The sequence below is a fragment of the Acartia tonsa genome, chromosome 5 (assembly GCF_053477335.1).
Source record: "Acartia tonsa isolate MP-2025a chromosome 5, ASM5347733v1, whole genome shotgun sequence".
Lineage (NCBI taxonomy): Eukaryota > Metazoa > Arthropoda > Copepoda > Calanoida > Acartiidae > Acartia > Acartia tonsa.
The window spans coordinates 53,629,284-53,642,996 of NC_137264.1; the positions used below are offsets into that span (position 1 = coordinate 53,629,284).

General features: G+C 34.3%; 1 protein-coding gene across 8 annotated transcripts in view; it reads left to right on the top strand.

Annotated features, from left to right (window-relative positions):
* The first annotated feature begins 950 nt into the window (after positions 1 to 950).
* LOC145319848 (uncharacterized) overlaps positions 951 to 13,713 on the top strand; it is a 34,888-nt gene continuing 22,125 nt past the window's right edge. For all 8 annotated transcript variants that reach the window (XM_080162243.1, XM_080162242.1, XM_080162245.1 and 5 more), the window contains exons 1-12: positions 951 to 1,142; positions 2,058 to 2,135; positions 2,278 to 2,374; positions 3,324 to 3,411; positions 3,937 to 4,027; positions 4,616 to 4,698; positions 6,933 to 7,037; positions 7,708 to 7,827; positions 11,524 to 11,611; positions 11,888 to 11,979; positions 12,898 to 13,016; positions 13,491 to 13,614. In XM_080162243.1, coding sequence (XP_080018369.1) covers positions 985 to 1,142; positions 2,058 to 2,135; positions 2,278 to 2,374; positions 3,324 to 3,411; positions 3,937 to 4,027; positions 4,616 to 4,698; positions 6,933 to 7,037; positions 7,708 to 7,827; positions 11,524 to 11,611; positions 11,888 to 11,979; positions 12,898 to 13,016; positions 13,491 to 13,614 — 1,243 coding nt within the window. In that variant the 5' untranslated portion in view covers positions 951 to 984. The remainder of the gene's footprint in view (positions 1,143 to 2,057; positions 2,136 to 2,277; positions 2,375 to 3,323; positions 3,412 to 3,936; positions 4,028 to 4,615; positions 4,699 to 6,932; positions 7,038 to 7,707; positions 7,828 to 11,523; positions 11,612 to 11,887; positions 11,980 to 12,897; positions 13,017 to 13,490; positions 13,615 to 13,713) is intronic.

Sequence of the window (13,713 nt, forward strand, 5' to 3'; positions counted from 1 at the left end):
CTTGTTTTCTGTATAAAGCATTTATAGGATATTCTTGTTAGTTTTTGTTCTATTTGTACCTGCTACGCCCCTAAAGGTCTTTAAGGAGACTATAAAATGGATGTGGGCGGGGAGAGTTTGAATCCCAATTTTGAGTCTTAGTTTTTAAAGGTAAAAATAAATAAATAAGTGAATTTTTGTCAAGAGTGCTTTCTCTTGGGGGGGAAGAACGTACCAGCGGTCCCTATATAAAGATATAAAATCTCCCCAAAACCTAATTAAAGGAGAACCATGTCAGTTAACGAGATCTTTCGGTACACAGACGAAAAACGGATTTCCAATAAATTTTATATTAAAAAAAAACATTTTCCTTACATCAATACTAAGACGACATTTAGAAATAAAATTAGGACGCGGCATTATGTAATCAAAACAAAAATCATAAACAAACAAAAATTATTTGAAATATATTATGAAAATGAGCTTATTTTGATGTAATTGTAAGTAAATTTATAAATATTAAATAATTTAAAAAGTTTGAACTGTACATTATTTCAGGGAGGGTGTGGAAATTGTAATAAATTGTTTTGAAATAGATAGTCGACTCTTAATCGTTGGCTGCAAAATTTGGGTACTTTTTACTGAACCTTCGAATCCGGAATCCGTTTTTAATAGCGGATTTGGATTCTTAATTGTTAGGCTAAAATTAGCGTCTTGAGTTTTTTCGTTCAACTCCACCTTTCTGAAGATTATCATCATTATATAATATCTTTTAAAATCTGGTTTGATTTAATTCTCGGATATGAATTGTAGAGAACACCAAGAACATTAATTTTTAGGACATATGTAGCACTTAAATTTTTTAATTAAAAAAAAGCCTTTTAAAATATTGCTAGAATCCGGAATCCGCGGGAATCCGCCTTTTTAGGACGGATTCTTGTAAGAATCCGAATCCGGTCCAAAAACTTGAAGGATTTCCATCCCTAAAAATTTCAGACATGAAAAATGGACCAGCTAAGCCTAGGAGCAGACCCTAGGCCGCGTATCTCTATAACAACTAAGAGCACGGGTCGCATCACCCATCAGATTTATGTCGGCGACTTCAGCTTTGATCGGCGCAGTGTGAAACCGGACGGCAGCGCGTTTTTCATCTGCAAAGAGAAGTGAGTATTTTTTATCATAAGAATACTAGTGAATACGCCCCTGGAGGTCATTAGGGGCACTTTTGAAGAGGGAGGCAAGTCGACCCCCTCCCATTTTCAATTTTTTTTAGGTTAAGAAATTTTTTTTTTGTGGGTTCGGGGCGATTTCTTTTGGTAGGGTGGTGGAACTCTCCTCAAAATAAACCTTTCCTATGAGAGGTTACATTCTAAGAAGAACCATATCGGTTCAGCGGTTAGCAAGATCCTTTGTGGTATGGGACAGATAAACAAACGCATAGACATCCTGATACTCTTCTTTAAGATTATAGTGAAATATACAACATTTAAATAAAGAAGATATAATTAGTCACCAATAAATGCCTGCCCCTTTTTTCCGTGTTCACATCACTTGCCCCCAAACCCCTTTTTCTTTCCCTGTCATCTGAAGAGATCCAGGGAGATATTTCTAGTAATTAATTACAGAATGGTTATGTCAGTCTGTAATACTGGTAATCTTATTTTCAAATGATTGCTTTTTTTCTTGGAACTTTTTTCTTAGTTTATGGTTTTCTAGATTTAATCAACAATCACTTTACAATTTCCATCATATTTTCGGGATTATTCTGGTTTTCATGGCCTTTCTTCAAAAATTGAATTAATTGCCCATTGTCCCCTCCCTTACTCCCTGAATAAATGGCCTTCATGCTGATTTTTTGAAGTAAAACATACGCTCGTTTTATGTTGCACAAAAGTATGTTTTTTAAGCCTTGATACATTTAAAGCTACGTGTTAGAAAATTGAAATTATTTTGAATATACATATGTCTTAGTAATGTAGTAAAAATATGTGGATCACTAAATTTAGGTTCAAATATCTTTGATGTTACCACCCTTCCAACAATGATAACGATGATTTGATTTTATAATTTAATTTTAGAGCATGCGGTGCTATGCTGAAAGCGAAGTACAAATCCAAATCTGCATCAAATGGATTCGAAAAACCTTTGATTTTAAAGTAAGTGTAATAGTATCATTTTTGTACATAACGAAACGATTTAGGTATTGTCTTAACGACGAATTCCTATAGCTATATTTACATCTCTTTATTTTATGAGCATTATTTTTATTATTTTCTTAATTTAACATGTTTTTTTTAGAGTTCCAACAAATTCTGACCACAGGCTTTCAAACGGAGAACCTCACATACCAAATCCAGCCGTCAGGCTTGTTAGAGAGACAAGACAAGCCATTCAGGTGATGCTTATTTTACTAGCAGCACAGATATTCGATAAAGAAGACGTTCCTGTACAACTCTACATATTTGTACAGTGTACAGCACGCTCATATATCCATACACTAACTTTAGTTGTGCTACCAAAAAAAATGATTTTTTGATATCAAAGCTTTTAGGTAGTTACTTTACTGTCATAAGATGATCCATCTTTTTTTTTGTTAATTAGAATTCACTTTTTTGTTAAAACAAAAGTTTGTCAGCTTATTGATAAATTTGTCATCTATAATACAAAGTAGAACGATGTCTGTCTGTCTGTCTGTCCGTCTGTCCGTCTGTCTGTCCGTCTGAAGCTTAAGATATCAGTAATCACTGAACCGATTGGGCTCTACTCTTCAGGGAATATACCTACAGGTCCTGTGATGGTTTTAAGCTATTTTCCTTGGGGGTGGGACACCCGCAACCCCCCCCCAAAATGAAAAATACCCCCCCCCCCCCAAAAAAAAATAATTTTTTTTACTTTTTCTTTTTAAATCTAAAATACGAACAATTAAGTTGATCAAACCTCTTGGGGCTAAGCCCCTAGAGGCTAGGGGCGAAGCCGCTAGTCCTTATAATAAAGTAACAGGATGTTTGTCTGTTTGTACCGAAGGATCTCGCTAACCGCTGAATCGATCAGGTTCTCCTTAACAGGGTAGCTTCTCATAGGTCCCTGGAAGGTTTATAACTATTTAGGGGAGGGTACCACCACCCTCCCCAGGAAAATCGACAAAAATAAAAAACGTCGCCCTGCGGACATTTTTCTTATTAGCTAAAAACATAATTAACACCATCTAGCGGCAAAAAAATATTTTTGGTACATAGTTGATTTTAAAATATATTACAAAGAAACAATTTTAAGTGTCCCTAGAGGCCTCTAGGGGCGTAGCCGCTAGTTTCTAAATATAGAACAACTATAATATTTGATTTTAGGCGGCTGTCCAAAAAGATTCCAGTAAAACAGTGCGACAGGTGTTTGAAGAATGCTTTCAGAGTGCCATGGCGGCCATAGCACAAAAGGGTAATCTAATCCTATTTGTAATTAAATGTTACTAATCTCTGATACAAAGTAGAATGATGTCTGTCCGTTTGTCTGAAAATTAAGATCTAGCTAACCTCTGAATCGAATACGTTTAAGTTAATTTTTCCCATCCAAAAAATTATTTTCTTTTATTTGTTAGGTAAGTATTAGGTACTTCAATCTATTATTAATTATTATAAATTAAACTTATCTACCTTTATTTCACTTTATGAGAAAATTAAATAGAAATATAAGGCTAGGTAGTTATTTAAAACAAGATATAAAGAAAGGAAAGTCCATAAAAGATTGTAAAAATGTTGAAAGAACAATTACTGCGCTACTAAGGTCAAAGCCACTAGTATATTACAATTGTCCAAAGAATATGAGAAAAGCTTATCTATTAATTATCACAAAGATAGTACCTTTATCACTGACATTTTTTTTGCTTTGTGTTCTTTTCATTCTTGTTGACCATTAAATTCACATATGAAATGTTCTGCTATTTTACATTTTAAAAATATTTAGAGGATGAAAAATTGCTGTCAGATTTTAAGAGGCTGATGCCCACCAAACTTCAAATGGAAAGATCTATGTACAGATGGAAGAAAGGGCCAGGGTAAGTAATTACTTTTCCGCCACTCAAATACATGTAAGAATTCGTTTATTTTTATTTTATAAAAAAAAGCTAGGTACTTTTTCTTTCTAATAACATCAAAGTGTAGTTATACAAAATATAGTTATGATGCATTTACTGAAATATAAATCTTACACCTAAGAATTTCCTTTTGTTTAAAAGTAATTTGGTGGCAGACAAAAAAATGCATACCTATCTTATTTGGTTTAGCCCACTTTATCAGAAAATTTTTATTTTGTCCCTCCCTGCTTTTGAACTCTAGCTACCAAATGCAGAATTATAATTTCATATATAAAGAATTGGGGGAGGAGATATTATTGGGCTGTTTATTACACTAGTCCCCAAAATAATTATAATAACGTTTTCTCTTGTTTTGCTTAACAACGTTGGGGACTTTTATTGAATTTTGATTGGTTTCTTTATTAAGTTAGTTTAGTGTCCAAACCATTCAAACACTAATTGTAATCTACAGAAGGGATAATTTTGTGTATCATATTTGGTGTTATTTTTTAATACTTCGGCCATTGTCTTCTCCCTCTAGATCACTGCTTTACTAAAAATATTATTTAGTGTGCCCTACACAACTACCAAGAAAGAATCAAGAAAAAGAGCCGCAGCAAAGAATATGAAATACGAAGAAGAAGAGGACATGGGTTGGTGTCAATACAAATACGCAAAATATATTTTTTCACTCGTTTCATAGTAAATTGACTGCTAAAGGTCTAAATAGAATAATAGCTTCTCATGTCTTCTAAATTGTAAAAATATAATCTTATACCACTATTATACAGTGTGTTTTTTTTTATGAGAACTTTTTTGAAAGCAATTTTACCCCACTTATAGTTATCAGAATTTAATGATTAATGGCTTATTTTCTTCGTTTTTTAAGGGAAATTTTTAGGGATAAGGGATGGGAAACGTAAGAAAATATTATTCCAGGCCTATTTTCCAACTAGGCCTAAAAAACTAGTTTCGGGATGACGCAGTAGTTAGATTTGAAAACTATGAACAATGATGAAATAGCTATTAAATGAATGCAAAGAAAAAAAGTATAGAATAGAATTCAGGTAGTTGATTTCACCTATCATAAAATATAATAAAAACTTTTCAAAGAACCAATATGTTAGTGGCTTTAAGTAGAATTCCGTTATTACTTCGCCACCCCCCCCCCCCCATTTAAAAAAAAGTTTTTTTTGAGATGGTTAAATCTGATTTATTTTCAAACATTTTAAGGGGGGATCTACTTCACCCCAAAATTTGTATATAGAAATAAACACCGCTTTAGCTCCCCAGCTTTAATAAATAAATTAAGTAGAATTGAATAAGTACATGGGTAACATTCTATCAACTAATTGTTCCATAGCAAACATATAAATTAAGAATTTAAAAAAAAAATTTATTTTACGTTAAATATTAACAGAAAAGTTCAATTAAGTGTGCAAAAATTTTTACCAAAATTAATGAAATTTTTTTTTTAACAAAACACAGTACACTTTTATTTACATATTGAACTAGTTTTGTATTTGTGATCATTTAGATGGTTTATCAATTCCACATGAAATGTAACTTTTAAATTGTCTAAAGACATGAGTTTTTCACATTGTTCTAAAGTATAAAATGTTGAATCCTACTCAGTCTTCAAAAAACGATCTCTCAATTTATGTTTTGCTATATGGACATTTATTAATGTGTAAATTTAATAATAAGTTGATGTGATTGAACGTCATATATATTGTTGTCATTCTAATAGCAGAAAGTTTCCATTGTTGTCTTTCTAATAGCAGAAATTTATGTTTGGTTGAATTAATTTAGCCAATAATGAACTGGGGGACGCGTTTGTTATTAATTAATTGGTTAATGCTAAAAGCAAGTTTCAGGCTATTGGATATTGGCCTACAGCCAATGAGGAACTGGGGGAAATGAGTTGATTTTATAGGCAAAAAAGAAAAGTTGCCCCATCACTTTTAAAAGGAGGCTGAGACCTAATTTTCGGTCAGGTTTCCCATCCCTTATCCCTGGAAATTATGAAACAACCAAAAAAAATTACAGTTTTTGTTGAAAAAGTACAGTAAAGTTGAAAATTAAAAACTTAGGTGACAACATCTAAAAATGGTTTTAGCGCATTATTCTTATGCTCAAAATTGGATTTTCAGTAGTCGACTTTGGGGGGCCAGTACTTTCTCCCTGATTGAGATATGGCCTTCAACCTTTGACCCATTCTAGTACATGTCCCCAATAGTATCTGTATAAATTTATAGCTCTATATCTCAACTTTGAAGCGTTTTGCAGCCATTCTTGCAAAAGGTAGAATATTTGAACATAAGAAAAATGCGCCAAAACCATTTTTAGATGTTGACACCTAAGTTTTTAATTTTCAACTTTACTGTACTTTTTCAACAAAAACTGAAATTTTTTTTGGCTGTTTCATAATTTCCCTTAAAAAACGAAGAAAATAAGCCATTAATCATTAAATTTTGATAACTATAAGTGGGGTAAAATTGCTTTCAAAAAAGTTCTCATAAAAAAAAAACACTGTAATTCTAATAATCTTGTAATGAAGGTTTAGCTTTTACCACTTTTTTTAACATGTCTTTTTAATACTAGCGGCTACGCCCTATGGGATATGGGGGAAGTCGACCCCCCCACCCCATTTTCAAAAATAAATATTAAGAAAAAGTTTGAATGGTGTCACTGTAAAAGAGAATCAGCAGTTGCTAAGATCCTTCGCCACAGTTAAAAATGATTACTACTTGATATAATGTTTAATCTTATACACCAATTTTTTCTCATAAACGAGTTAAACACCCCATTATATTTTTAACGTTTAAGATAACTTATTTAATGTTCTGATTTATTAGCTCCGTGTTAACACCTATGTGAATGTCAGGTTATGATGATTATAGTTCCGACTATACTCCTGGCTATATTGTCAAGTCAGAAGCTAAACATGATGCAGATAACTTTGAAATTAAACAAGAAATTGATGATGGAGGTAATATTCATGGTTTGTTTGTTTGTTTAGCCCTCACATCTCATCCTTTGTCATCGATGGGCAGGCCAAGGAAGCTGGCTGCCTGTTTGGGGTTTTTCCATCTCCCAACCATCCATCCAATGTAATATTCATGGTTGTATCATTCTACGAATTAAAAAATCCGTATAAAAGAAGTAAAACAAAAATCTTTTAGTTGTTAGTTGTATATCGCATTGTATTATCCACAGATTTTCGCGGACATAAAAAAAATTAAACCAGTTTTGCTAAATTAATTAAGATTCTTAATACGATGCTATACATGATTTTTCGAATAGCAGGGAACCGGTTCTAACCTAGCGGATATAAATCGGTTTCAAAGCCATGCTGAAAAATATATTTCAATGTACTCAAAGAAAAAGAACTGCCAAACGTACAGACTGATAAAAAGAGTGTTATAGATAAGATGCTCATTTCATATGGGAATCTTCATAAAACACTTTATTTTATTATCTTAAATAGCAGCAAAGAAAACTACATTTCTTCTATGAAGACGTATTCTGTTAGTTACAGGGAATCTTCAAATAAAATTTCAGACACGTATCTTTTGAAGTCGTTAGGTATGTAATACTTTGAATTCAAAACATTTTTTTTGTTGTCACATGTTGTTTTAAAACTATTTTTTCTTCTATAGTTGACAATGACTGGGACAGGCTACTAGATCCTGAGAATCCTTTTGATGTTCCTCAATCTTCAGGACCCCAGTGTTATCAACTTATCTTACAAAATCAATCCTTAGTCATTTGGGACAGTGGTAAGTGATTTCCTCTTTTTAAGGGAACTCAGTAACATGGGTTTAGGTACTTTTATTGAAAGAGGACTATCCACGAACAAGAGCAAGTGATTCTATGCATCTTCCAGCATTGACCCATAGTATTTTTTTAGTAAATATACTAGGTTTTGTTTAATATATGCTTTATCGACTAAAAAGTTAGGTTTCACCATGGTTTTATATGAAAAAAACTTTGAAATGTTAAACATTGTTTGGTGCAATATCATCGAATGTTTTGATGAGTTCAAACTGTTGTTTAAAAGCTTTGACACAAAATAAATTATTGTGATTAAAAATGTATATTTAGAAAAAGGGTTGGTAACTTGTAAACAGTTTAATTAATGTACTTTTGCAATTTACAACATTTGATGCTTTTCTGCAGTGATATTTTATTTTGTCCTTTGAACTCAACAAAGCATTTGATGATATTGCTTTAAAAATTGCTTTACATTTCAAAGTTTTTTTTATATAAAACCATGGTGAAACCTTACTTTTTAGTCGATATAGCAAATATTATACATAAACCTAGTATATTCACTAAAAAAATACTATGTGTCAATGCTGGAAGATGCTTAGAATCACTTGCTTTGATTCGTGGATAGTCCTCTTTTATTGGATTGTTCCAAACTTTTCAACGAACAACTTTATAATACATAAGGGGTATTTTTGATAATAACCATTGTGGATGTATGTAATGGGGGATGTGGAAAATAACCATTTGGGCAGGGGGAGGGGGTTTACTCGAGAACCCTTAGAGCTAGAGGGAGCTAATTTTGGATATAAGCTTCTATGGGGCCAAAGTTACTTTTAAAATTATCGTCGACCCCCCCCCCCCCAAATTTTTTTTTTGTTGGGGTGGGGGCGGGTGGATTATACTATAGGGTTTTTCTCATAAACGACTTGAGATAAATGGAGCAAACCTTAGGATACAAGTTTTGTAGGCCTATATTTGATTTTAGAATTATCGTTGACCACCCACCCACCCCCAAACCTCTAATTTGGGGGGGGGGGGGGGCGGGTGGATTATACTATAGGGTGTTTCTCATAAACGACTTGAGATAAATGGAGCAAACCTTAGGATACAAGTTTTGTAGGCCTATATTTGATTTTAGAATTATCGGTGACCACCCACCCACCCCCAAACCCCTAATTTTTTTTTTTGGGGGGGGGCGGGTGGATTATACTATAGGGTGTTTCTCATAAACGACTTGAGATAAATGGAGCAAACCTTAGGATACAAGTTTTGTAGGCCTATATTTGATTTTAGAATTATCGGTGACCACACACCTTATACTATAGGGTGAAAAATATAACATGGTCTCAAATGATTCCAAATTGCCTAATTCGGCGAGAAATGCAATAAAAAAAAATTTTTGGTGGAGGCGGAAAACGGCGGCGGACGGCGGGAGCGGCGGTCCCGCCGCCTTTTTTTTAAAGATACCAATAGTTGGGGTAATTAGTGACCCATCCAAAAAAGTTTCATCCAATTATCTCTAAAACTAAGGGAGTAGCACCCAAAATAAAATTGCTGGTATGTCGAGTGACGAGTCACCACATTACCCCCCCCCCCCTTATCTAATACCTAATATTCTAAGTGTTTTATTTTGGGTGCTACTCCCTTAGTTTTATAGATAATTGGATGAAATCTTTTGGGCTGGATCACTAATTACCCCAACTATTGGTATCTTTAAAAAAAAACGGCGGCGGGACCGCCGCTCCCGCCGCCCGCCGCCGTTTTCCGCCGCCACCAAAAAAATTTTTTTTATTGCATTTCTCGCCGAATTAGGCAATTTGGAATGATTTGAGACCATGTTATTTTTTTCAAAATTATTTTTTAAAGATACCAATAGTTGGGATAATTAGTGACCCAGCCCAAAAGATTTCATCCAATTATCTCTAAAACTAAGGGAGTAGCACCCAAAATAAAATTGCTGGTTTGTCATGTGACGAGTCACCACATTCCCCCCCCCCCCCCCCTTATCTAATACCTTATATCTAAGTGCTTTATTTTGGGTGCTACTCCCTTAGTTTTAGAGATAATTGGATAAAATCTTTTGGGCTGGGTCACTAATTATCCCAACTATTGGTATCTTTAAAAAATAATTTTGAAAAAAATAACATGGTCTCAACGATAAGCCATAGAAGCCTATATTCAAAATTAGCTCCCTCTAGCTCTAAGGGTTCTCGAGTAAACTAATCGGTTAGTAGGGCAAAATTATTCTCGAGAAAAATCCTCCAAAATCACATCAAAAATATACAAAAATTAAATAATATCATAGAAGGGTTATTAACATAAGATTTTATTTAATTTTTGTAGATTTTTTATGTGATTTTGGAGGATTTTTTCTTGAAAACAATTTTGCCCCACTAACCGATTAGTGGGGCAAATTTTTTTAAGAATCTATCTCAGCTGTGTTTATTCGTGTTTTCTAGGCCAGAGGCATCGCCTTGCGGTAATTTAAAATATTTTTTTTAAGGGAATTTTTTCTAGAGTGGGGGGGGGGATGGGAGTTCCCTATTCCAATATAGATAAAAACATTCTCAGTACCCCTGCGAAGTTACACTGTAAAGGAGAACTATTTCGGTTCAGTGGTTAGCGAGATCCTTTGGTGTGTGTGTGTAGCCATTTCATCGGTCTGGTTCAGGGTTGCCATCTAGCTGTAGAAATCTTGCTACTTTTCTCGGTTTTTTCCAAAGGTCGATAGGATTCAGATCTGTAGGGTTGGAGTTGCAGTTGAAAAGGTGGGGGACATCATGAGGGGAAACTTGACAAGCTGGGCATTTGTTGTCAATTTCTTCGTTGATACGGTGATTGTAGTCATTCACTTTAGTGCTAAAACCAGATCTGAGTTGGGACAGAGAACAGCGGGCCTTTCTAGTTAGTGTGTTCTCTGATTTACTAATTTATGGGGGTTTGAAGTTGAGGACTCTGTTGTTCTTATATTTGCTTTTAACAGTTGCAACGGTTTTTGTGTGCAGAGATTTAAGGCCTCTTTTTAACTCTGGTTTATTTGTAATAGGAGTAATGCGTCTAATTTCGTTTTTATATTGAAGGGCAGTTTTTTTCATCTGTCTTGGGTCTGGGGGGCGATCCAAGTGTTTCTGTCAAGGGTGGCCAGGTAAGTGTGAAGCGAGCAGGAATTGTTTGGTAATAAGCTGAGCATGGGGTTGTAGGGGTAGAACCTTTGTTTCTTGATGGAGATGATCTATGCTGGACATTTTTAAGCAACCAGTAGCTATCCTAAGAGCTTGATTTTGGATAGTTTGTAAATTTTGCCATTGACTAGGGCTAATTATAGAGCTCCAGATGGGACACCCATATTCTAAGACACTTCTGCCAATAGATTTATAGGTGTTGACTAGGGTTTCTTTATCCTGTCCCCAGTCTGATCCAGCCAGGCATTTCAGGATATTAATCTTTGGTTTAGCATTATTAATGGAAGACTGAGTGTGATGACAAAATTTATGGAGCGAGTCAAATACTACTCCTAATAACTTTGGCTTGTTTTCAAGGGAGATTAAATTATTTCTAAGAAAGACTTGAGGGTGTATTTTGTAATCTTTGGTATCGGGTGAGAAAAGAGTGACTGTAGATCCTTTGGTACAGACAGACAGACATCCTGTTTTATACAAGGAAGATATTCACTTTTATGAACAACTGCAAGGAAAATATTATAGGCGATTCAAATCTAAAGAATGTTGAAGTCCAGCTGGATTCTGAAAATAAATGCAAGTTTTCCAAGTTTGTTATGGACCAGGCAAAAAAGTAAGTTTGATTATTACAAATTTTTATACAAAATATTGAATATGATATCAATCCGCGACCGTGACTTAACACATGTATATGTGTCTGTCCACAAGAAATTTCGTGTATCTTTGTCATTTTTCTTCAGATTTTTTTTTGGTTTTAAGTATCAGAAAATAGCCAATATGTCTGAACATAAAGAACTGTAGAAAGGCTTAAGTCTACATGAAAACTAATACCTATTGTTGTTTTATGATTAACTGCACACTGTTATAATAACACCTGCTATGTTTGTAGATGGGAGAAAAAGAGCTCCCCATCAAATATGTTTGAAGTTCTGCTCAAACTTCTTCTTTCTGCCCTCATTAAACACGCTAAACGATATCCAGGTAAAAGTTATTGCTGTTATGTCTGACGCATGCCATTTATAGTATTAATGGGGAAATGCTTTTTTCCATTGATAGGCGCAACTCTTGTGTGTGTGTGTGTGTGTGTGTGTGTGTGTGGCCATAGTTTCTTAGTGTTTGGACCTAAGGTCCACGCTCAAGTACAAGTACTTGACCCGCTGTCTCAAGGGACCTACTCTTTATTACCTCAACCTCGCCGAGTATGGCAGTGGCAGGTGTCCCAAATTAAGTCACCACAGAGGAGCTTGGGTAAGGGTTGCACTGATATTATGTACGAGACTATTGAGTATCCAAACTACCCAATTATCACCCTTCTTACACAACCAAGGGGAAGTTGCGTGAATGAACTGCGACAGAGAAGTTCGAGTTGCCACATGGGGACTTAAACTCGAACTCTCACCACCGTTACTCAGTACGTTACCACTGAGCTACGACGCCCCTATAACGGCGCAACTCATAATTAGATAATGCATAAAGACAAATAAAAGCAAACAAATAGCTGGTTGTCTGTAGGATGTTGGCGAAATGTTATTACTTTCAAATTTCAATATTAAGTTATTCTTAGCATTGAGATATATTTTATTGCCGTTTTTTTTGTTGATATTTCCTTAAGTAGCGAGTTAGCGCCATATTGCTTAAAATGATGCGATTGGTAGGATCAGGGCCTTAACTGTACGTTTTTCGTGCTAATGGTCAAGTAGGCCTGAAAGCTGCCTTGCAATAACGAGCTGAGATGGGCAGTTTTGCACAGGATTTAACATTACATAACAAACTTTGTCTTTCAAGCTAATATTGTGTCAAGTTTTAGCTTTCAAGGATGTTTCATATAAGATTGAAATTAAATTCCGTTCATTTTATGAAAAAACTATTAATGCCTAGGTAACTATTTAAATAATTTAGGTGTTTCACGAGGAAAAGAGGAGACATTAGTAAATAGTAAACAAGAATTTGTGGATTTTAATGAAACACAAGAATTTATTGACCATTTAGAGTTTCAAAATATCGATAATAGCTTTAAGGTAAATTTTTTAAATCACATGTTATATAAATTAAATAACAAAATGGGAGGGGGGGGGGGGGTAAGAGAGAGAGTTGTACAGTAATTTCGTAATCAGTGGCAAAGTAGCAGTTAAGATCGGAAATTTTCACCAAACTAAAAAAATGATAAATAGTAATGGTTACTGGCTATGTCTACTTCTTTTTTTTGGATGTTTTTGGGCTTATTCTAAAAGATATCCGTTTATTTCTTCAGGTTTTCAACTTCTTCAACTAGAATTGTTGGAAAATAATTTTTCAATAGTTCTATTGCAGTAAGTGGATGTCTCTGCAATGAATTGTGTCTGTAAAAATGAAATTCTTTGGATTTTACAAACTCAATTAGAAGATCGTTTCTCTACGTTCTCTGGGTTTTGTATGCATTCAAAAAGATAGCAATGTTTTTTATCATTTGAAAAAAAAATAAAAAAGTTTTCTTGAAAACTACTCTTGTTAAGAATGTCCAATCTGATGACGAACTACCTGATGCCGACCCTATTGACTGTGGGGATGAAGGACTGGGTGATAATGAACAACCTGTCACTGCTATTGGCATTGACAACCCACAACAACCTGCTGAAGGCAAGAATAAAGTCATAGGTCATTCGTAAATATTTAAGGACGTTAATACTCATTAGCCTAATATTCAAAACCTATTTAATAAATAAAACGAAGATCATG